This window comes from Protopterus annectens, chromosome 12.part0, assembly GCF_019279795.1.
Source record: "Protopterus annectens isolate FY-2018-M chromosome 12.part0, PAN1.0, whole genome shotgun sequence".
NCBI classification, from domain to species: domain Eukaryota; kingdom Metazoa; phylum Chordata; order Ceratodontiformes; family Protopteridae; genus Protopterus; species Protopterus annectens.
In genome coordinates, this window is record NC_056746.1 from 198,528,058 (window position 1) to 198,553,259 (window position 25,202).

Consider the following 25,202-nt stretch of genomic DNA (forward strand, 5'->3'; position numbering starts at 1 on the left):
CTAGAGCGTCTCTGCTGGGTTGGCCTGGTAAAGGGAATAGAGTGAAATAATCTCTGCACTTGCTGTTTTGGGGAGTTGCAAAAAGATCGCAGCAAGGCTGACCCCACTTGAGGAAAATTTCTCTCAACAGAGTCTTTCAGAGACCACTCGTGAGGCATGAGGATAGCTCTGCTCAACTTGTCCGCGATTTGATTGGACTTCCCGGGGATGTGCGTTGCTATCAGAAACCGCTGAGAAGAAATCGCCCATTGCCACAATCTGAGTGCTTCTCGACACAGGGGGTAGGACCTGGTTCTGCCTTGTTTGATGTACCACACTACAGACATATTGTCTGTCTGGATTGCAATCGTTCCCAAGGGAAGAGAGTCTTGAAGGGCTTGCAACGCTAAAAGCACTGCTCTCATCTCCAGAACATTTATGTGCAAGTGGTATTCGTTTGGTTGCCATGTGCCCTGGACCGTCCTGCCCTGATAATGCCCCCCCCACCCGATCAGGGAGGCGTCCGTTGTCAAAGTAGCAACTGGAGGGGGTGGAACAAAGGGTCTTCCCAACAAGAGCTGAGGGGAAGACCTCCACCACATGAGATGATTTCTGCACGCCATGTGATCATAATGGTGTGGGACATTGGAAGTTGCTGGTATGACCATTGTGTAAAGAGCATCCATTGAAGGATTCGCATGTGGAATCTGGCTAATGGAAGCAGAGGTATCCCCGCAGCCATAATTCCCAACACTTTCAGCACTAACCTGGCTTTGATTCTGTTGTTGAAAAGGAGTGAGACCAGTTTGTGTATGTCTGTTATTCTCTGATCTGTTAGTCTCGCAGACATGTCTACTGTGTCTAGATTTGCGCCTATGAAGGTAATAGTATGACAAGGCGACAAAACAGACTTTTCGCAATTTATTGAAATGCCTAACTTTTGACAAATGCGAAAGGTGTAATCCCTGGCCATCAGAAGGAGATGCTTGGTGGGAGCTGTGAGGAGCCAGTCGTCCAAATATGTAAACACCTGGAATCCTTGTAGTCTCAGGTGAGAAGCTACCACTGCCATGCATTAGGTAAACACCCGGGGGGCAGTGGTGAGACCAAAGGGCAGGGCCCTGAATTGAAAATGACTGGTTCCCAGCCTGAAGCGGAGGAATCTTCTGGAGCGTCTGTTCATTTTTATGTGATAGTACGCATCCTGAAGGTCTATAGAGCACATCCAGTTTCCTTTTCCCAATAGGGGAAGGATGGACTGCAGCGTGACCATCCGAAATCTTGTTTTCTTGACTGATCTGTTCAAGATACTGAGATCCAAAATTGGTCTCCAGTCCCCTGTTTTCTTTGGAACTAAAAGAACCTTGAGTAGATTCCGGATCCTTGCTGGTCTGCTGGAACTGGTTGAATTGCTCTTTTTGCAAGCAGCTTTGAAATTTCCAAAACCGCTAGATCCCTTTGAGCGGGTGGAACATCTGGAAGGGATTTTTTTGATTGGTTCGGAATGCGAAGAAAGGGGATAGAATAGCCTTCGGAAATGACGGACTGTACCCATTTGTCTTGAGTCAGGGATAGCCAGGCTTCTGGGTACAGTGACAATCTTCCCCCGACTGCCTCTGAAGGTGGGCAGTCGGGCAACACCTCAGGGATGCTGAAAGGGCTTATCAGAGAAGGCTTCGATTGCCCTGGTTCTGCGGAGCCCCCCTGCCACGAGGGTGACGTCTACCATTGTTATTCCCGCCTCTGCCTCTGGCGGGGAAACGACTTTGTGCGTCAGGCGAAGTCCCTTGAGATTGTTTACGGAACCACATTTTTCCACTTTTCTGGCCTTTGGGGTAAGGTCTAGAAGGAGTAGAAAAACGGACTCCGACGGCAGAAAGAGTCTTGCCATTAGTCTCGCACCTAGTCAAGGTTTCTTTCACTTGAGGACCAAAGAGAGATGATCCATCAAACGGGGAATTAGTGAAAGACGTCTTGAAGGGTCCCAAAATTGCATAGCCGCATCCAGGCATGCCTACGTAAGGCCACACCGTCCCTCTTGCCCTACTCGCTCCATCAGCCGCATAAGAAAGGAGGCGCATGGAGGAGTTGGCTATGGAGTTAAGGGTAGCCAGCTGAGTGTTCATCTTATCTTGAAAACCCGCAGCTGTAGGGTCCTTCAACATGTCACTCGCTTCTTTGATCAAGTCCCTTTGAAGACGAGTAAAATGGCACAGGTAATTCAGCGAACGCATAGCAAATGTCGCTGACGAGAACATCCACTTCCCGTACCTGTCCATGGACCTAGATTCCTTGTTAGGTGGATGGACAGGTACTGAAGGATCAGCTAGTTCCTTCTTAGTGGCAGCAGCTACCACCATAGCATCCACAGAGACTCCTTTTGTCAAGAACTGTTTGTCTGCTGGTGCCGTTATGAATTTTGAAGGTCTCCTGGGAGTGGGGGTCCACTGAATCAGGAGCCGTCCATGCCTTTAGCTACCACCTGCATGAGGGGGTCAAAGGGGGGACACACCCAGGAGGTGGAAGGACGAGAGCCGAACGCCTCAAGGTACACAGATTCATCCTCCGAAGGGTTGAGGGCTGGCCAATTTCCCCTCTGAGGATTTCGAGAATGTCTGCAAGAGAGACATCTTCAGAAGGGGAACGGGGGGAACCCTCGGAATCATCTAAATCTGTGTCAGATGTGATGGACTCAGGTGAGTCAATGTGTTTCCTCTTACACTTCCTCTTCCGAGGGGGCTCTTCTGCCAAATCAGGAGAGGCCTCGGAAGAGGATGAAATCCCCACAGGGGGTTCCTGAGGAGCTGGCTCTCTGCGGTCCGGGATGAGGCAGTGAGTCGACTTGACCTGAGGCACCGTAGAGGGAGGGGCGGACGGAGCCGACTGTGGAGTAGAGCCAGGCTCCAACACACTCCGCATGACCTCGAATGCACCCCTGTCAGGCAAAGCCAGAGGTCCCCGCTCCGAGAAGCTGAGAACCTCCCTCGGCACAGACAGTGATGGCTCCGAGGCCGATGTCGGAGCCGAACTCACCAGCGCCGAAGCTCCGAGAGGAAGAGCGGGGTCGGACAAGGGTCCGATGCCACTCACCCCCTCGGAGCAGACGAGGGAAGTCCGGCGCCGAGAATCCTCGAAAGAAGAAATCGGAGCCGACAACAGAGCCAAAGACACCTGTATCGGCTCAGACGCTACCACAGTCTCGGTTCCGAAACGCCCCGGCTCAGAGCTCAACGGAGTCGGAGGAGGAATATATTGATGGACAGGGGCAGGCATCGACTGATGAGTCGGGCTCTGAAGCATTTGGGCCAGTGCCTCGGACTTAAGAAGTCTACTCACTACCCTCTGGAGGTCATGATCTGACAGCCTCGATGACCTAGAGGAGTGAGATTTATGGCTCCGTTCAGACAGCAGAGGAGATGCTGGAGCCGAATGAACGGAGCCAAGGGATGGTGACCTGGATCTCTTCCTAGATGTCGGCTCAAGGTCTGGTCGGAGCCGACAAGGAATTACTACCTCGGCTCCAGCCGGAGCAGAGGGAACCACAGAAGCTGTAGACTCATCGGCTCCAGCCGGAGCCGATGCAGACATAGGTTTTGTAGCTTTAGGTCTCGGCTCAGAAGCTGGAGCCGAGGACCTAGAAGCCTTAGAGGGCTTCCCAGAGACAGAAAGGGAATCCTCAGGCTTAAGTAGACCCCTTAGGATCAACTTATTCTTTCTTTCCTGCAGGACCCTGGGGCTGAAGCCGTGACATACAGCACAGGAGTCCTGCAGGTGCAAAGGCCCCAGGCAGTAGACACAAGAAGTGTGACCGTCTGTCAGAGACATTTTCTGACACGCATCACACTTCTTGAAGCCCGAGACCTTTGTGTCTTTAGACATCCTAGACAAGAAAGTGTAATCACACACACTCAGACACACTGATTACACTAATCTTAATTTTAAAACTCAAAATAAAACAATTAACTAAAAGTTTAATTAAGAGCAACACACACACACCACTAGGGGATGGGGAAAGGCCAGAAGGCCCGAGAGAGAACTTTAAAAGTTCTTGTGGGGAAAAAAACGGGATTTTCCGGAAAACAGGGGTAGAAATCCACTAAACTAAGGGAAATATATTTAAACTTAAAAATATAGGGTTTAAAGTATTCTAATTTTACAGAAATACACTTACCAACAAGCCGGTAGAAAAACCAACACCTCGATGCTGTAGTGGCAAACGAGATCAGAGGTAACTCACGCCTAGCATTGTGGGATATAAGGGGAGCCTCGAGCCGGTGGAACCAACTCTCGAGCTTTTAGAGTGGCCGAGTCGGAGCCGAGGTCGGCTCCGAACCCATCCAGCAAGAATGAAGGCGAGATAGACAACTTAACATTATCAGATTCCTGACCAGAAGAATCAAAGAAAAATCAGTTCTAGGTCTCTTAGAGGGGGAAGGCTGGCTTCCCCTAATTAAGGTAAGGTCTTCAGCCATTCTAAGCATTTGTTTTTGAGGCATATGGGCTTGAGCCTGCAGTTCAGTTTTCTAGGCGCAGTGTGAGTTTTTGGCCAGAGGAATTCAGTACTTCTGGATGGAAACGATGGCGTCTGTTTAATATGAATGTCTGTAGGCTTGAATACACCCTCAGAAGCCGGTGCCTGCAAAGCGACTCCAGACCCATCCAAGGTAGAGACATCCGCAGGTTCCATAGTTGAAGCATCTCGCGGCATACTGGACTCAGAATGGGTCTCGGTGAGGTGCTTTCACAGCCCCTGATGCCCGCTACTTCAGATTCGCAGGCCTTGACAAGTACCAGCAGACTGGTGACTAGCTTAACTGAAGAGTCTGCAGTTTTGGACCTGTGGTCCATCTTTATCCTTACTTTTTTGGAAGATCGGTAGTCGGATGGTTTAATGACGCCATTTTGGAGCATGGAGAGAGTACGAAAGTAATTGGCTGCAAAAATAGCCCAACGATGAATAGTTCGGGCATTGAACAAGGCATAAAACAGACAGCGAGGGACATCGTGGTCTGGGCCTAAACAGGGGATGCAGTAAGAATGAAACTCTCTATGGAGGCATTTGCTTTCCACAGGCAAGACAATTAACTTTTACCGACATCGGTTAGAGCAAGAAAAAGGATCCCCAACAGGTACTGAAGACTTCATGTCTGAAACTCGAAAATGAAATTTCAGGAGATGGCTGGCACTTGCAAACGGCATCTGCTTCAGGCACCCCACGGCAAGAAAGACTGATGTAATGGCGTCGGCTGCATGTTTTATACCCCTGACGACAAGACACTGGTATTCAGGCTGGCTGCGGGCTACCTGTAGGCAGATAACACAAATGTGATGACTGCAACAGTGAAACACAAAGAAAATCTTTTCACAACTGGGAAAAGCAAAAGGAGATGCAGTCGACTATTCATTTGCACATGGCTCATTTTCCAACAAGTTTCCTCTCCTTGCCTTCTGCAAAGGATCGCAATACCCTAACTCTCCTTTTACATAAATTTGTCCTATGAAGGCAGAATCAAAGTTGCCTGTGTATATTAAGAAAATGCAGGATTTCCTTAGTTTTAGTGACTGGAGAAGACAGCTGTCAAGGTGGATGGCCTGGTTAAAAGAAATTTCCATTATAACCTTGGGCATAAACTTAGGCCTGGAAGTCAAACCTGGGGACTGCAAAAAACACCTCAGAGTCACCAGTCGACTTGGGTGTGGAAAGATTGCCATCATACACACGTTCCTTTTAATTTTGTCTTCATTTCTTCGGTAAAGAAACAGCAGAAGCAGAGAAGGGTGCAGGAGCAGCAAGAACAGAGTCAGAGGACTCTACGACTGCTGCAAGAACTTTGGCCCTGTGCTTGAGGGTCTTAATTCTAATCTAGCACAGTCCTGACATCTGGAAATGAAGTGTAGAGTCCCAAAACAAAACAGACAGACCAAGTCTGTGGGATCAGTTTCCTACACCTCTGGCTAATGTTAAAAAAAAGTTACTGCTTTAACCTATTACATCTGAATGACATCTCCAGGTGCATCCACAGTTAACTGCTGCGGACTCCTCTAGGTGTCAAGTATTGCCTATTCATATTTGCATCAATAATTCCAAAACCAAGCTATGTACAATGTTTTAAAATATTTCATCTTAAGGCTTACACAATAGCAAACTCAGCTGCATTAATATTTGACCTCTGTTTACTGCAGGTAAATAGATATTAGATATTAACTTAAAATATTAAGAAAAATGTGAAAATTCTCAGTATAATTATAACAACCAAGTAACAACTCCTTAGCCTAAAATTAAAGCTCTCAACTAGACAAATACAATGCTGTTGACAGGTGTGTAACCAGAGTGGTTGCTAATACATTTAAAATATTCTGTAAACAACTTACAGTTAGTGTTTACTGTGACTTATAAAATTAGATTTAATCCCTAGAAACTACCACTATAAAAATAGTTTAAGATGAAGAATTTGCCATTTATACTTTTCATTAGTCTTATGGTTTCAAAGATATGAACATTTGCTTGAAATGAGGACATAATTTTGTCTGTCAAAAGGCTTAGGCTCTGCCAACTGGAAGTTAAAGTGCAAACTTCCTGAGCACCACTGGAGTGAATGAGTTAAGGAATTCCCCTGGAGTGAATGAGTTAAGGAATTCCCAATGGGGTACTTTGTAGACTCTGGAGAAACAAGTAGCAGCCAATGGATTGGGAGCATCTGGCACACAGAAATGCACTGGAATACATGGCAAGAGAAAAGAAGATGGCACAGATGGATGCCACACATACTCTTATGTCAATGTCAGCCATCAGACATCCACTGGCTAGGGAAGACCATCTTAGAAAAGCAGGTCACTTGTGGGCTTCTACATGGAAAGACTACCCAAGGATCAGTACTGTCCAGACCATGATATTACATGGTGGATTAGCTTGTGTAAAAATCTTACCATAACAGCACACTTCCCTGTAGTATAGAATACTGCAACAGTGAAGAGATGTCCACACTGGCAGAGTATTTACCTCCATCTTTTTCCCCTGCAACTTAATGCCATTGAGACAAGAATGCGCACCTCTATCTAGTTTCTTCTTTCTCATGACCTTTTAATATTTAAATTGTCCTGCTATACCATTTTGTTTCAAGATATTTGGTTCAAGCTCTGACCATATTAATTGCCTTAAACAGCTTAACATCCCTCTACCAAATATGGTTTCCAAAATCTTTACTCAAGCAGTACTCTGTATTAACTGTTTGTGATCTGGGATTTCTGCCTTCTCTCAAGCTATTACAGTTCATCTGGCAAACCTCATTCCCTTCTATTTTAGAGGCTGAATGGAAACTCTGCTTGCTCCAAACTCCCATGTGACCTCCTAATTTATCTGTAGCCCAACCTTTTCACACCCCCCCCCCAAAAGTATACAACAGCCCCACTCCATTCCTCAAGTCTTTTCTTGGCCCCTCTAAGCAAACTTCTCAATAGCTAAGGGCCTATGTTGGGGTAAAAATAAGAATTCCCTAAGCCTTTTCCTGGAATCAGAATAATCTTGGCCTTCCCATTTAAAGTGTTCTCTCATGGAATGCAGAGTCTCTGAAAATGAGAAATCCTCAGGAGGAGAAGCTGTAGGTGTGGAATCATCCACATCAGAATCAGAATAAGGTGGAAATTCCTGCAAGTCTTCCGCAGAAGACTCTGAAGCCTCTGAATACTGTTCCAAACACTCAAACTCAGGTTCCACCCTAGGCCTCTTATCAGGAGGGGGCATAGAGCCTCTAATCATAGTAATTAAATCTTCTGCCATTTTAAGCATATGTTTCTTAGGCACAGAACCTGAAGTGCTAGGAGAAGCCCCCACTGAAGCTGAACTTGGCCTACCTCTCAAAGAAGTTTTGGAAACAGAAGGAGAAGCTCTAACTACCTTGGGAAGAGAGGGAAGAACAGTTACCTGAGAAGCCCCTCAGCCTGGCCTACTTCCTGAGAAGGCACATCCTGTAACAGTAAAGTCTCTGCCTGAGACTCCAAAGAAACTCCTGGCAAAACCTCCGCTCCACTGAGTTTTCTAAAGAACCGACGTCTGGGACTGCCGGTTCATCCACCCTAGGCTTCGCTGTTTTGTCCTTGCGCTTTTGATCGAAGCGGGCGGCGGAGTATCCGACGGCATTTTATAATTGCAACGCTTCCCAAACACTAACCTGGCACAGTCTAACCGTCTCTTAATAGTGCGTTTGTTAAACCTAGCACAAGAGCGGCATCCAACAACGTCGTGCTCAGGCCCTAAACAAGGTATACACAAGGTATGGTAATCCCTATGAGGTATCTGTTTCCCACAAGAAATACAGTTATTCACTTTTTCTGACATCCGTTAAATACTGAGGCAAGAAAAACCAAAATGTTCCCCAACGGGTACTTAGCCAACTCTGATTCGGTCTGAAACTCAGACTTCGGAAATATTTCAGAACGCCAACCTGCACTCGCAAAACTGCTTCTGCATCGGACCATGCGGCAAAAAAGACTGAGGGTATGACGTCGGTCATGCGCATTAGTACCCTGACGTACTGACGTCAGTCTAATGCGCCCTGACCGACGTCAGCCATATACTCTGGTATTCGGGCCGACTGGACAGCGGACTACCCAATAGTAAGGACTGCAGCAATGTGGAACGAAGAACATCTTCCCTACGAGGCCCAATTTTGTGGGTGGCACAACACCCGAAAGTGTAAAGTTGAAAGTGTAAAGTGTACTTGCAAGCAGGACTAACTGTGCGTGATCATACTTTTATTCAGAAAAAACAGCACGTGATTGAAGGTGTACTGCAGCTGCATTTTTTTTTTTTTTTTTTTACTTCCAATTTGGAGCATCTCTCTACATGGTTTCCATGGCAGACTTGTTTACTACAGTACAGCATATGCATTCTTTGTACAGAGAAGGGCTGCACTACGGCATCAGAGTCTCAAACTTTTCAGTGGATTGAAGGATTGTCAGGCTTACAAGCTCAGGGACAGCTCTGTTGACCCATCTTGTACATTTGACACTTCTGCCCAGCTGGAAACCTTTTTCCATTTCTCCTCCTTTTAAAAGCACTTACAGTATTACTAGAAGTTCAGCATGGTTCTTCATGGAAAGAGGTTTTGCAATGCCTCACTGCAACAGTGGAAAGTCGAAACTCACCTGGCCAGACTCCATATTCCACAATGCAAAGCCTTCCATAAATACTTTCAACTTCACATGCATTAGAGGAACAGAGCCTGGTGTAATACATGGAAAAAATAAATCAGAGTCAAAAGTACCAGTCAGTAAACAGAGGAAATTTATTTGGAAACATCAGATCTGCACAGCCCAAACAGTGGGTGCACATTTCTGATGTCAAGGCATATCAGAACCACTGGAAAACAGTTACAAGTGTTTTGGAACATTTGCATATTAAAAAACACAAAATGAACTTTCACTCCAGTACCAGACACTACAGCAACCTCTAGACCAATTACAGCCAAATGGAAAAAAAATCTGAGTACTTACAGATAACATGTTCAACCAGACTAATGGATATATTTATAAACACTGCATCAGAATTCAAATGTTCCTCCAATAATGATGTATTAACATTTCAAGTCTTTATAAATAAAAAATGAAAAATTACAATTCTATATTTATACACAGAATATTCCTTGATGGCATAACCCAGCTTACAGATCACCCCCCAAAGGCTCTGAAGAATGGGACTGAAAGGTTGGGGGGGGGGGTGTTAAATTCCAGGCAATCCTCCCAAATTAAACACCTACATACACACATAACAGACAAAAATCACTAATGTACACTGCGCATTTACAAGAGGTCAACTATCAGATTGACGACTGTACACATTGTGGAGTTAAGACCATTATAATTTAGGAGCTCATTTTATTTTTAAAGTGTCGATAAACCAGTGATTTTTTTTGTGCATGGTTTATTTGGTGGACAGGATCAGGGCAACAATCAGGCCATACAACCCCAAGACTTCTGCAAAAATGAGAATCAGGATCATGCCAACGAATAGCCGAGGTTGTTGTGCCGTCCCTCTCACACCTGCATCGCCTACAATTCCAATAGCAAAGCCTGCTGCAAGGCCACTGAGGCCCACACTCAATCCAGCACCCAACTGTAGGAAGCTCCTGTGGAGAGAAAAAAAGAAATGAATTAATCCAATTATTCCCGGGTTATGGCAAGCCAAAAATATTAACTTTCCTGTGCATGTGTACAGATCATAAAGTGGTTTTCAAATATCAGCTGCTACCTGCATTAGATGGACACCACCCACAACACTCAGTACAGCTGCGTACTGAAATGCCAGCACTGGAAAGGTCTACTACTGACAAGAAAAAAAAAACTCAAATGTAAGCCCCCCCCCCCCTAAACTTGTATATATAATCAACTCAGATCACCATGACTCCAAGAAGAGAGAATATTAAGAAATGCTCATCACAGACGTATTGTATGCAAATCTGCCTTTCAGGCAGACGGGCTCACATTTCAAATAGTTACCCACTCAATACACTTCAAACACCAACTGTTTGAATTTTCATGCATCAAAATTCAGGTCACAACTTTACATTTGCCCGTTAGGAAACTCCCGACTAGGAATAGTCATTTTCAATAAAGAAAATGACTGAAAAGCTCCCAAAAAAATAAAATGAAATTGTACTACAAACTTAAAATGGTGGTGGAGCTTTTCCATTAGCACCCTACATTAACTGACTTGTTCAAGCTACTTATTTTGGGCTTTTAAAATGTCTAAGATGCTAGAAAATTCTGAACAGTTAAGATAGCAAACTGCAGAAAATTAGGACAAAAAATTAAAATTTAAGATTGAACAGTGAGCTAAACAGATTAATGCACCCAGTTAGAACTCACAAATTTAGACTGTATTTAAGAAGCCTCATGAATTACTCAAAACCATAAATCCAATTCATAGAAGGTAGGTATTTTCACGATTAAAACAGTGAAGGAAAAAAAAAAAAAAAAAAAAAAAGAAAAAAAAAAAACCCGGCCCATAAACCTGTTTGGGAGAATCTCTTAGAATTGCAAGACCCTGAGCTGCAGTTAAGACCCCCAAAACATACAAAAGCAGTCCCATTTCTCACAAATGGCAGCAAATACAGATACTGCAAAAAGTACAGTTTTGTACTTACCATAAATGTAGATGTTAGAGTGCTCATACAGCTGCAGTCATTACAGATGGGTTATCTTGCAGTCAGGCGGGTCCTAAATTCCAAAGTCTAGGTCCGGCGTCGGTTGTAGTAGCTTCTTCCCTGACGTCAGTGCGGCAGGGGTATAAGAGGCAGCCGACCCCATTTTATTCAGTTTCATGCCCCAGATGTCAGGTGCCCCCAGAAGGAAGGCAAAACATAATGTTATGCAAACATGCAAAATAGATAAATCAAAAAAAGTAGTTGCAATCAAATACACCATAAAAGAATATCCCAAATAGGTTGTATGATAGAGGTGTTTGTCATAAGGCCTGTCCTAAGAGGGGACAGAGGGGGGGTAACCTGGACTGCAGCTGTATGAGCACTCTGACATCTATATTTATGGTAGGTACAAGACTGTACTAAGTTCATCGTGCATACAGCTGCAGTCATTACAGATGGGAATAATCCCAAAGCTAAGTAGGGGTGGTAGGCACTAAGAGGAACTAGGAGGAGCGAGGATGCCCTGCAAGACTGCTGTGGCAAAACCCGCTCTAGATTTAGAGTATAGTGGAAGGTGATAGTGCTTGGAGAAAGTGTGCACGGAACTCCAAGTGGCTGCTTCCAAAATGTCCTTGGTAGGAACCCCCCTGAGGAAGGCTGCAGAGGTAGCTGTGGCCCTGGTGGAGTGGGATCTGATGCATGCAGGCACAGTTTTTCCATGAAATGAGTAACAGGCATATGCAGTGGGCTATCCATTTTGAAATGGTTTGGAAATGGCCTTTCCTTGAGCACCTGTAGCATAGGACAGAGTTGCTCGGATTTCCTGAATGGCTTTGTCCTGTCCAAATAGTAACAAAGTTGTCTGTGAATGTCCAAGGAATGTAGTAGTCTTTCCCCTTTGTTTTGTGGATTAGGATAAAAGGTAGGCAAGTGGATAGTCTGATTCAAAGCTACACTGGATACTACCTTTGGCATAAAGGTAGGGTTGGTTCGTAAGGAAACTCTGTCCTGATGGAAAATGATGAATGGTTGCACAGCCATGAGGGCCTGTAGCTCCGAAACCCTGCGTGCTGAGGTGATAGCCAGAAGAAAGGCTGTTTTCCGTGACAGTATTGTAGTTCTGTTGAAGCTGACTCGAAGGGAGGAAGGGTCAGCTTTTCCAATACGAAGTTGAGGTCCCAAGCAGGGACTGGTGGTTTCCTTGGGGGTTTTATATTCTTTGCCCCTCCGAGGAACTGCCTTAAGAGAGGATGAGAGAATAAAGGAGGACCTGTGTTGTATTGTGCAGAAATGGCTGTAGCGTGGATCTTGGAGGAGAAGGAAAGTCCACTGCATCTCATCTAGGTACTGTAAAATTTGAGGTATATTTATTACCCAAGGATTCTGGCCCTTTTCTTGATTCCAGGCACAAAATAGTTTCCATTTGGCAGAGTAGGCTTTTCTAGTAGGTCTTCTGGCCTCCAAGATGACATCCTGCACCTCCTTGGAGAGGAGAGTCTGTTGGGAAATAAAGGAATTCTCCATGCAGCTAGATTTAGGGTTTTGAGCTGGCTGTGAAGGGTTTTGTAGTTGTGCTGGGACAACAGAAGAGGGACTAGAGGTAGGATCCATAGTGGGGAATGTGTCCGGCTCTTCAGGAGCAGATACCAGTGTTGTCTTGGCCAGTCTGGAGAAATGAGAATAATTTTCGGCCTCTCTGCTCTGGCTTTAATAGAACTTTGGGCAGCAGAGGAAGAGGCGGGAAGGCATAGACTGTCAATGTTGTCCAATTGAAAGAGTGCGTCCACTTTCCAGGCCTGTGGATGATAGGTCCTTGAACAAAATTTTTCAACTGGTAATTTCTGTGGGTAGCAAAGAGATCTATGTCTGGCTGTCCCCATGCCAGAGTTATCTTTGTGAAAACTTGAGGATGCAACTTCCATTCGTGTGGATCAGTCATATTTCTGCTTAGGTTGTCTGCCAGTGAGTTTTCCTTCCCTGGCAGGAATTGTGCCTAAATTGCACAGGACACTAAGGATAATCACAAGGCTTTCTTTAGTTATGTTAGGAACCTAGGTGGCAATTCCCAGATATGCTCAGAATTAGTCCAAAATGACAAAAAAATACACTGAACCCACAGACATTGCCAACATCCTAGCTGACAGGTTCAGCGCAAACTCCCTCCCACCAAAAGGGCAAATATCTATCCCAGTAGAGTGCTGCCCCCCTGACATCTCAGATGCTCAGGTAAGAGCCACCCTCTCCAAAGCAAAAAACACAGCATCAATGGGACCAGACGGTGTCCTGGGCTGCGTCCTACATGAACTCCAAGAAGAGCTAAACCCAAACATAAAACTACTGTTCAATCTCAGCCTTACTACAGGATATGTGCCCAAAGAGTGGCGTACAGCAACAGTGGTCCCTCTCCATAAAGGTGAGGCCTCAACGGATCCTGGAAACTATCGCCCCATAAGCCTGCCTAGCTTGGTCTGCAAAGCTATGGAAAGGATCATCATGGACCTCAAAGATATTGGGGACCTACAGACACTGGATCCTACCCAGTTCGGCTTTAAGGGCAGATCCTGCCTCTTAGACCTGGTTGATTTCTTTGAAACAGTCACCAAGGCCATTGACGAGGGGAAGGTGGTCCACACAGCCTACCTGGACCTCGCAAAAGCCTTCGATACAATACCCCACTCTGGCATTATAGATAAGCTCACCAGCTTAAATGTCACTAGATGGATTGCAAACTGGCTAAGGACAGAACCCACATGGTTAGAATTGCTGGAGCCATGTCAGACTCCAAACCAGTTACAAGTGGTGTCCCACAAGGCTCAGTCCTGGGACCTCTCTTGTTTGGTATATATTTCTCAGAGGTACAGGCCAACACGGAAGGACTGTGGCTGACCAAGTTTGCAGAGGACTGCAAACTGGGCGCCATAATAGACTCTCCAGCAGACACAAGCATCCTCCAAAAGGGCCTCAGAGCCATGGCCTCAAGCTAAATGCTAAAAAGTGTATAGTCACCCCCTTTGGCAAAAACAAAGTGCCCACAAATTACCACATAGGTGGTAATCCATTAAGTACAGGAGTAGTAATTAGGGACCTGGGGACCCAAGTTGATAGCAATCTCTCATTTGACAACCATGTGGCCAAAGGGGTTAGAAAAAAATATAGCCCACCTAATCATGAAGGGATTCGCATCTAGATCAGGGGAGGTCATCGTGCCTCTTTACTCATCCCCTCATCAGGCCCATAATTGAGTACAATGCCCCTTTTGGGATGTACCTTACCAGACACCTGCAGCAACTGGAAAGACCCCAAAAGTACCTCACGAAGAGGATCAAAGGGCTCAAACAGATGCTATATGCTGCTCGGTTAAAGAAACTCCGGCTCTACTCAGTGGCATACCGTCTGTTCAGAGGCGATCTGTGCCGGACGTATAAAGCCATGTCCAACCTGGAATTAATGGACATGCTGCACCTCAGAAAATCCAAATCCTATCAAGCTACGCGCTAGAGAGACTTGAACCTCAGCACTGAAATAAATAGGACATGCTGGAGGGACAGATTCATAACCCAGAGGCTCCCTTCACTATGGAATAAAATCCCAGTCCAGGTGAGGCAGAGTCCCCCGTTGACTCTTCAAGAGGAATCTTGATGAGTGGATGGGAGATCATAGGTTTACCCCTGATATCACTTCTGTCACTGTTAGACAGAGGCACAGTATACTAACCTCGAAAAAGGGCATAGCAAAATAAGTTTAAACTGGGTGGCGAAAGCCAAACACATTCTGGCTAGGCTTTATAAATGCCCTAGGGCAGATAGCCTAGTATGAACCTATGTAGTTGTTGCAATTCCAGTGCTGTGTTCCATAGGGTCATGGCTTGCCTGCACAGGGGATATGAATGAGTTCCCCCCCTGTCTGTTTATGTACCACATCACTGTGGTGTTGTCTTTCTTATCAATAGCTGGCCTGGATGCAGTAGGTCTTTGAAGGTCATAATAGCATTTTGCACAGCTAGCATTTCCTTTTGGTTGACGTGTAGGTGCTTCTCTTTTTGGGACCATTTTCCCTGAATGCACTGATCTGTCATGTGTGCTCCCCAGGCGTAGTCAGAGGAGTCTGTTGTGATGATTTGAGTTTGAGGAGTCTGTTGTGATGATTTGAGTTGCTTGAGGTACACAGAAAGGGAGACCTGTGTTTCTTTGGCAAGCTTGAGCCCACCACAAAAATTCCTTTTGAAGGCATGGAATGAGTGGTATAATTGTTTCCAAGCTGTGGCTGTGTTGAGACCATAAGTTTTTTTTTTAGGTACCATTGAAGTTTCCTCTTATGCAGCTTTGCACATGGGATTAGTAGGATGCAAGATGCCATGAATCCCAGAGCATGCAGGACTTTCCTTGCAGTTAGCCTGGTGAAAGTTGCCATTTTGCTGAAGTACTGAGACAGTTGCCCTTGTCTGGCGTGAGGTAGGCCATCTGGGTTGTTGTATTCAAGCTGGAACCCAGGAAAATTATTTGTTGAGAGGGTATTAGTTTTGATTTCTTTGTTGACTGTGTATCCCAGGAAGTTCAATTTATTACAAATGCCAGGTGCTGCAGTAGTATGTCCTTGCTGTCCGCTTGGATCAGGCAGTCGTCCAGATATGGGTAGATTTGTATTCCTTGTAGTCTGCGGAAGGAGATTACTGATGCCAGGCATTTCGTAAACACTCTGGGCGCAGTAGATAAGCCAAAGGTTAATGCAGAGAATTGGTAATGGGTTGAACCTGCAAGAAATCTGAGGTATCTTCTGCAATCTTGTCCGATAGGGACATGCAGGTATGCCTCCTTGAGGTCCAATGTTACCAGCCAAGACTCCATGCTAGCTGCTGTAATGTGAGCATCTTGAATTTTGGCACCTGTAGATATGCGTTTAGGATGGATAGGTCTAAGATAGGTCTCCAATCTTGGTCTTTCCTTGGTACCAGGAATAATACCCTTGACCTTGTTCTTTTGCAGGTACCTCTTGAATCGCTTTCATGTCCATGAGAGCTGAAATTTGTTTTTGCGCCTCTTCCCTTTGATTTTGTGGCAGGTTTGGCATGCCTCATTTTTTGGAAGGGTGTGAAAGTGAAACCTGTAGCCTGTCTATAATGTCCAGAATCCATTTGTCTTTTGTAATATGCCATTTTGAGAATGCCAGTTTTCTGCCCAAAGGTGCTGCCATTAAAGCTTTGCTTGGCAGGTGTAGGGGGAAGTCATTGCGTCTTTTCTAAATGACAGATCTATCTCCACCTCTTGGGGTTGGTGCTTGCCACTGTCTGGCTCTGAAGATCCTAGAGGTTGCCCTCTACCCCTAGGGCGTCTGTATCTGCCCCTTTGAAGTATGTCCGTGGCTGGAAAGGACCAATTTTTGAAGGCCAGTTTCGGCTGAAACGTGGAGGTTGTACCTGCAGGAAATCTTTCACTGTTTGCATTGATTTTGCTTTTTCCTCCCATTTTCTTTAGTACCTCCTCAGCTTTAACACCAAACAATACATCTTTTTGAAAAGGTGCATCTAATAATTTAGCTTTGACATGATCTGGTAAGGTTTGCTCTTTGAGCCAAGCATGCCTACGTACAACAGACCCCGCAACAGCAGCTCTACAGGAGGCCTCTAAAGCATCAAAAGGTATGTTTACCCACTTGCTCTGCACCATGCAACAAATCCTGCAACTCTTAAATCTGGTTGTTCCGGTTGTGTCATTTTGCTTTTCAACTGAGATAACAAAAACTGTTGATACTTTAACATATGGAACTGACAGTTGAATGCCCTCATGGTTAAAGTGGCCAAGGTGTACACCTTCCCCCCCCACCTTTCTAAAGCTTTGGAATCTCTCTGAAGGTAATGGGTTTTTAGCAGTAGAGGCCTTAATTCCCTTGGGACCCTGTGAAATAGTTTCTGGGTCAGCAGTATGGCTTTTATATAGGAACTGGTGAAAATCAGGAACCCGGTAATACCAGTCTGGTTTAACAGGAGCTGGAGGCAAAGAATCTGGATTAAGGCTGGCTTGTGTACACATCATCCAATATATCTAAAACAGGAGGGATAGCCAGGGGCCTATGCTGGGGGAGCAGAAGAAATTCCCTGAGCATTTTCTTGGAATCTGAGTAATCTTGGCCTTCCCAGTGAAAGTGTTCCCTCAATGTATGCAGTGTTTCCCCAAAAGAGTAGTCCTGGGGGGGGGGGGGGGCCTGAGGGAATAGACTCCTCTGCATAAGAGTCTTCGAATGGAGAATAGGCATAATCCTGGTCCTCAGAATGTTCTGAGGTAATAGAAGCTTGATCTGAGGAAGGGCAGTCTTCCTCTAATCTGGGCCTTGTCGGGGGGGGGGGGGGGGTTGAGAACCCCTGATAAGAGTAATCAAATCCTCAGCCATTTTAAGCATCTGTTTTTTTTTAGGCATGGGGCCTTGACAGGGGGTCTGAGGACCCTGTTTTTTGGTTTTCATGGCCGCTTTAGATTTAGTGAAAGCTTTAATAGAGGAAGGCCTGAAGACACCTTGAGAAATGGCAGGCCTGTCTAAATTCTGAGTTTCCCCGCCAAGAGTGGAGTCGGTATCTGCAGTAAGAATGGGGATCAAGGAGCCTGCGACCTCTGGTACTGAAGACACCGGTAATGTAGTGTCATCAGTACTCAGGGGCTGCGTAGGCACCTTGCGGAGCACGAGAGAACCGGTAGTCGGCCTGGACCTCGTATGGTCGGTCCTCATCTTTGCGTCTTTTGCAAAGAACTTAGTCGGAGTATCCAACGACATAATTAACTTTTTTGCCAAAATAGTGAAGGGCGAACTTTCGGCTGAAATACTTTCGTAAGTCTCAGGAGCTGGCCGACCGACACTTGCGAACTGCTTCGGGCACCGCACAGCAAGAAAGACTGAAGAAAATGGCATTGGCTGCCTTATACACCTGCTGCACTGACTTCAGGGAAGTGACAACCAATGCCGGACCTAGACTTTGGAATTCGGCCGACCGAAGACCCGCCTGACGGCAGGATAACCCATCTGTAATGACTGCAGCTATATGCACGATGAATATCTGACATGACCATTTTCGATTTGAAACCAGCAACTTTGCCAAAGCAAGGTACCTGAACAGATCATAATGAATATCAGCCAGAGTAGTGTAACATCCAATGGCTGGCAGACAAAGGTCGTACTACACGTCCAGATAAGCTTGGGATACCACTATTTCTCATACTACATTAGCAAACAGGTCAGAGGAGACAGCCTGCATAGAGCAACTTTGATCTAGGTTATTAGAGGCAGACTCTGGGCAAAAACTTCAGCAAAAGGATAGGGGAACGGAAGGCAAAACTGAAGGCACATAGGATGAAAATAAGCATAGATAAGACAGTGGCAATGGCAGCAAATTGGAGATATTAGAACAAGCTCAGGTTAATAGCTGCAAGTATCGGGTGGGGTGGTTGAGAAGGGAGATTGAATGAAGAGGCCAAAGACAGAAAGAGGGGTTTGCAGCCAATTGGAGTCTCCAGTGTAGTGAATGACAAAATGCCAAAGAAGCTGAAAAGTAAGGATTTACAAGACAGTGGTGCAGCCAATATTAGAAACCTGGGGAGCGAACAGATGTGGAATCTACAGGTGATAGAAATGAAGTGCCTGAGAAGGGAGGTATGATGCAGTGTGGGACAGACAAATAGCTTCAACTGCAAGAGAGAACAAAGATTACAACAGAGAACAAAGATTACAACAGTTTGGACACTTAAAGACAATCTGAGATTTGGGATGGCAGGAAGAAAGAGGAAACCTGGACGTTCAGCAAAGAGGTGGATGGATTATGTGAGAAGACCTGCAACAGTCAGGCATGCATGGTGAAGGCAGAAGTATAGCACTGAAAAAGAGCAAGCGTGCAAGAGTTGACTTAACAGGACATCGACCCCCATGTAGAAAATGTGTAAATGAGGCTGACAGTTTGTGCTACACAGTTGCATTCTGCATTGCCAAATGCCTCCACAGGAAAAGAAAAGTACAATTTTGTACCTACCATAAATGTAGATGTCCGATAGACATGCAACTGCAGTCATAACATGTGGGTTGTCCTGCCTCAGGCAGCCCTCGGTCGGCCGGATTCCAAAGTCTGGGTCAGACGTCAGCTGATGTCGCATTTCTCTCCGACGTCAGAGCGGCTGGAGTACATAAGCATCAGCAGACGCCATTTTCTTCAGTGTTTCTTGCCCCAGATGCCAGGTGCCCTCCAAGGAAGGCTGTAATCAAATTGGAAGACAAAAGATTCCAAACAAATAAAAGAGCAATAAAAACAAATACACCATAACAGATATCCCCAGCAAAGAGTAACAGGGATAGGAGTGGACCCTAGGCAGAGAGGGGTATGGAGGGAGGGAAAATCCGACTGCAGTTGCATGTCTATTGGACATCTACATTTATGGTAGGTACAAAACTGTACTATGTCCTTCAAGAATGCAACTGCAGTCAAAACGTGGGTAGAATACCATAGCTTAGCTGGGGGAGGAGGAATGCTCTAGGAAAAAGAAGGTGTGGCAATCAAACCCTGCAGGACTGCCGAAGCAAAGCCTGCTCTGGATCTGGAGTATAGAGGGAGATTGTAGTGTTTGGAGAATGTATGCACGGAGCTCCATGTAGCAGCTTCTAGAATGTCCTTGGTAGGCACCCCTCTTAGGAATGCTGTAGAGGTGGCCGTAGCTCTGGTGGAATGTGGTCTGACATTGGCTGGAACAGTCTTTCCATGAAAGGAATAACAGAATCTGATGCAATGTCCAATCCATAATGAAATAATCTGTTTTGAAATTGCTTTTCCTTGGACTGCAGGGGCGTAAGTTGTTCAGACTTCCTACTGGCCTTGGTTCTGTCCAGGTAGTATCGAAGTTGTCTGTGAATGTCCAAGGTATGCAACAGTCTTTCCCCCTTATTCTCAGGATTGGGGAAGAAAGCAGGCAGATGAATTGCTTGATTTAAAGAAACCCTAGAAACCACCTTTGGCATAAAAGTAGGGTTAGTCCTTAATGAAACCCTGTCTGTGAAAAATAATAAAGGGAGGTATTGCCATTAGGGCCTGTAGCTCCGAAACCCTTCTTGCAGAGGTAATTGCCAACAGGAAAGCTGTCTTCCATGAGAGAAATTGCAAGTCAACTGTAGCTGCTGGCTCAAATGGAGGTAGAGTCAGTTTTTCTAGGACAAAATTGAGGTCCCAGGCTGGCACTGGGGCCTTTCTTGGTGGCTTAATGTTCTTGATTCCCCTGAGGAATTGCCTTAGTAAAGGGTGTGAAAAAACAGGAGGATCAGTGTTGTATCTAGCTGAAATAGCAGATGCATGCATCTTTATGGAAGAATATGAGAGGCCGTTCTTTAACATATCTGCCAAATATTCCAAGATGAGTGGGATGTTAAACAATGATGCATCATGTCCCTTGCTGGTATTCCAATTGCTGAATCTTTTCCTAAGTAAACCTTTCTGGTGGATGGTCTGAGCCTCTGTTAGTATCCGCTGAACTTCCTTGGAGAGAAGTTATTTATGGGATCTCCCAGGCTGTTAGCTGCAGTGTCTGAAGACTTGGATGCACTGTTTCGAAATTGTGTTGTCAAAAGTAGAGGCCATTGGGGAAGGGCCCACCTCCTGGTGTGACATAGGCTCCGTAGTAGTGGGTACCAGTGTTGTCTTGGCCAGTCCGGAGCTATTATGATTCCCTTGGGTCTCTGCTTTGATCTTTAGTAATACTGAGGTCATCAGTGGCAGAGGTGGGAATGCATAGATTGTTAGGGAGTTCCAGTTGAATGAGAGGGCATCTATTTTCCAAGCTTTTGGATGGTATGTCCTTGTGCAGAATTTTGGTAGAAGATGGTTGAGGTGAGAGGCAAATAGGTCCACTTCTGGCTTGCCCCATGTCGAAGTGAGTTGTCTGAAGGCCTTCGGATGTAACCTCCACTCGTGTGATCTGTGAAATTCCTGCTTAGGCTGTCCGCCAACACATTGTCTTTTCCTGGAACAAACTGGGATTGTAACTGGATGTTTAGGCTCAGTGATTTCTCCCAAAGATGCGTTGTCAGTCTGCAAAGGGGGGTAAGAGTGGGTGCCCCCTTGCTTGTTTATGTACCACATCACAGTGGTGTTGTCCATCTGTAGCAGTAAATGGCCTTGCTGGAGTTGGTGTTAAAAGGCCTCGATGGCATGCATTACTGCCAGCATTTCCTTTTGGTTTATATGCAGATGCGTTTCCTTTGGAGTCCATTGTCCTTGTATACACCTGCCTTCCATGTGCGCCCCCCATCCAAGGTCTGAGGCGTCTGTGGTCATGGTCTGTTATGTGGTTTTTTTGAATGACATACCTGTGTTTGCCTGGCTCACCGAGGCCCACCATAGGAATTCCTTTTGTAGGCATGGAATGAGCGGTATGATTGTCTCCAAGTTGTTGCTGTGTTGAGACCAAATGCTTTTTAGGTACCATTGAAGCTTTCTCATGTGTAGTCTTGCCAATGGAACCAGAAGAATGCAGGATGCCATGTAACCCAGGGCCTGTAGGAATCCCCTTGCAGTCATCTGGGTGAGTTTTGCTAAACCTTTGAAGTAATGAGATGACTTCTCTTGCTTGTCTTCTGTCAGGTAAGCCATCTGAGAGGCTGTGTCTAGTTTGGCTCCTAAGAAGATTTGCTGGGATGGCTGCAGTCTTGACTTTTGAAAGTTGACTGTATCCCAGAGCTTGAAGTAATCGTATGACATAATCCAGGTTTGTCGACATCAATTTGTCGTCCGCTTGTATGAGGCAGTCGTCCAGGTAAATTTGTATCCCCTGGAGCCTGCAATGAGCAATTACTGAAGCCAGGCATTTTGTGAATACTCTGGGCACAGTAGATAAGCCAAATGGCAATGCTGAGAATTAATAATGCTCTGGCCCTGCAAGAAATCTGAGGCATCTTCTGCAGCTGTGTCTGATAGGGACATGCAGGTATGCCTCCTTGAGGTCCAGAGTAATCAGCCAAGACCCCTTGCCCAGCATGGGAAGGAGTTGCTGTAAAGTCAGCATTTTGAACTTTGGTACTATGAGAAAGGTGTTTAATGTGGACAAGTCCAGTATTGGTCTCCATTGAGATTCTTTTCTTGGAACAAAACGGTCTTGAGTAAAACCCCTGATCTTGTTCTTGTTGTGGAACTCGCTTTCATCAGAGTCAGAGTGATTTGCTTGATAGCCTTTGCCCTCTGGTGTTGTGGTAGGTTTGGCATGCCTTGTTTTCTTGGTAAGGTATGAAAATGAAACCTGCACCCTCTGTCTATAATGTCCAAAATCCATTTGTCCTTTGTCAGTCTGTGCCAATTTTCTGCAAACAGAGATAATTTCTCGCCCAAGGGAGCTTCTATTTGTTCCCTGGTAGGCGGTAGTAGAGGAAAGTCATTGAGATTGTGGTTGTGGGGCAGGTGAAACCCCTGCGTCACTTCTTTGGTTTCCTGGCTGCCATTGTCGTCCCCTGTAAGGGCCTCTGTATTGGCCTCTCTCAGCCACGTCTGTTCTTACCCCTTTGAAACTTTTCTGGATTAGGAAAGGACCAGTTTTTTGAAGGCCAATTCCTACTGAATCTGGGGGGTTGAACCTGGAGGAAATCTTTCACCGTCTGAACTGATTTTGCCTTTTCTTTGATGGTCTTTAACACATCCTTAGCATTCGCACCAAAAAGCTTGTTCTTTTCCAAAGGTGCATCCAGAAGTTCTGCTTTTACATGATCTGGTAGAGGTTGATCTTTTAAACCAAGCATGTCTACGGATGCCTGCCCCTGTCATAGCTGCCCTACATGAAGCTTCCAGTGCATCATATCCACACTGCAGGAAGCGATTGCTAACTTGCTGAGTTATGTACAGCTTCCTGCAAAGTCTTCCAGTCTAAAGGATCAGGAGTGGCTAATGTTTTTTGTAAATCTTCTAACAGATAATCCTGATATTGTAACATATGAAAAAGGCAATTTAAAGCTCTCAGATAAGGTAGTGGATGTGTAAACCTTTTTGCCCCATCTCTCTAATGACCTAGCTTCCCTGTTGGAGGGCAAAGGATTTTTAGAGGTGGAGGCTGAAACTCCTTTAGGCCCCTGTGAAATAGTTTCCAAATCAGCAGTATGGGCCCTGAATAAATGGGAATGAGTTTCTGGGACCCTGTAATACCTGTCTGGCTTGGCTGGAGCAGGAGGAAGGGAATCAGGGGAAGCACTAGAATTAGAATACAAATCATCCAGAACATCAAGTACAGGAGGAATAGCTAAGGGCCTGTGCTGGGGCTTCTTAAGAAAAGTCCTAAGGAGTTTCCTAGAATCAGAATATTCCTGACCTTGCCACTTGAAATGTTCCCTCATGGAGTGCAGCACTTCCCCAAAAGAAATATCCTTAGGAGGGGAGGCCGAGGGGATGGAATCTTCTGCATCCGAGTCCTCATAGGTCTGGAAGAGCTCTTCCTGGCTATCAGAGTCGACAGAGCCCTCAGAATCTTCATCTGAAGGAGTAGGGTCAGAGGGTTCAACCCGGGGCCTTTTATCAGAAGGAGGCTGGGATCCTCTCAGGATGGGCCTGTGAACCTCTAATCATGGAAATTAAATCAGCAGCCATGGACATAATTTGTGTGTCTGGAGTAGGCCGAGGTAAGGATTTAGAAGTAATATGCTTTGTTTTGCTGGCTGCCTTAGCCCTAGTGTAGGCCTTAATAGACATGGCCATGGGGGGCCTGGCAGCTCCACATGCAGGAGTGACCTTGTCTACAGCAATGGTCTCGGGCATTTCCTCGGTTTCGGTATCTGGAGGAAAATTGATAAATAGAAGTTATGTTCTTACCATAACGTTCCATGTTAGTTGTCTTCTTCTCGCCTTCTTTCTTGCTGGATGGGTTCGGAGCCGACCTCGGCTCCGACTCTGCCACTCTAAAAGCTCAAGAGTTGGTTCCACCGGCTCGAGGCTCCCCTTATATCCCACAATGCTAGGCGGTATTACCTCAGATCTCGTTTGTAAGCTAGGCCCAGCCAAAAAGTAACTCCAGAACCACTGGAAAAGAGGAAAAACCCACCTCTGGAAGGGAAGAATGTGACCTGAAACCTGATGAAAGGCATAGTATAGCATATACCTATATACAATAGAGGTGGTAGAAAAAGAGGTCACAAACTCCTCTAGGTCTGTCCAGGCTAGGGGGAAGGAGGGTGGGATGCAAGAAAGAAGGCGAGAAGACAATTAACATGGAATGTTATGGTAAGAACATAACTTCTATATGTTAAGTTGTCCATCTCGCCTTCATTCTTGCTGGATGGGACCGCGTCCCTAGCACCTTGTCCCGGGTGGCCTATCGGAACAGACTCAGTGGAACCAAAATTAGCTCTATGTCTAGAAGCTAAATCCAACTTATAATGAGAAATGAAAGTGCGAGGAGTAGCCCAAGTAGCCGCTGCACAAATGGTGTCAATAGGCAGCCTGTCTTGGAAGGCTATAGAAGTAGCCAAAGCTCTGGTGGAGTGGGCCTTAGGCTTGTTAGGCAGCTTTTGGTGTCTAATTTCATAAACAAAAGAAATCAGAGATGTTAGCCATCTGGAGAGTGATACCTTCGAAACTGAAAGTCCCTTTCTGCCTTCTGCATAAGAGACAAACAACTGGTCAATTTTTCTGATCTGTTTGGTTCTATCCAAATAATACCTTAACTGACGATGAACATCTAGCCAATGCAATTTTTGTTCAGACCTGTTAGAATAGTTAGGAAAAAACACAGGGAGGTCAATGCTTTGATTTAGGTTAGACGCAGAGGCTACTTTAGGTAAAAAGGATGGATTGGTTCGTAAGGACACCCTGTCTTTATGAAACTTAGATATGGTGGTAGACTGCTGAGTGCATGAAGTCTTCTAGCTGAAGTAATGGCTACCAGAAAGAGAGTCTTCCAGGATAGCAATTTCAATGAACAGGAAGCTGCAGGTTCGAAAGGGGGGAGAATCAAAAGATGTGAGAACTAAATTAAGGTCCCAAGAAGGAGGAGGATTTCTTATAGGAGGTCTGAGAAGAAAAACTCCCTTCAAAAAAGCTTTGCAAAGCTTGAGACATGATGGCAGAATATGAAATGCCCACATGAAAGT

At 45.5% G+C, this 25,202-nt stretch overlaps 1 protein-coding gene across 1 annotated transcript in view; it reads right to left on the bottom strand.

Moving 5' to 3' along the window:
• Positions 1-9,239: 9,239 nt before the first annotated feature.
• The window catches only part of ATP6V0C (ATPase H+ transporting V0 subunit c), a 171,457-nt gene continuing 155,494 nt past the window's right edge, over positions 9,240-25,202 (bottom strand). The window contains exon 3 of the mRNA XM_044089245.1: positions 9,240-10,103. Coding sequence (XP_043945180.1) covers positions 9,899-10,103 — 205 coding nt within the window. The 3' untranslated portion in view covers positions 9,240-9,898. The remainder of the gene's footprint in view (positions 10,104-25,202) is intronic.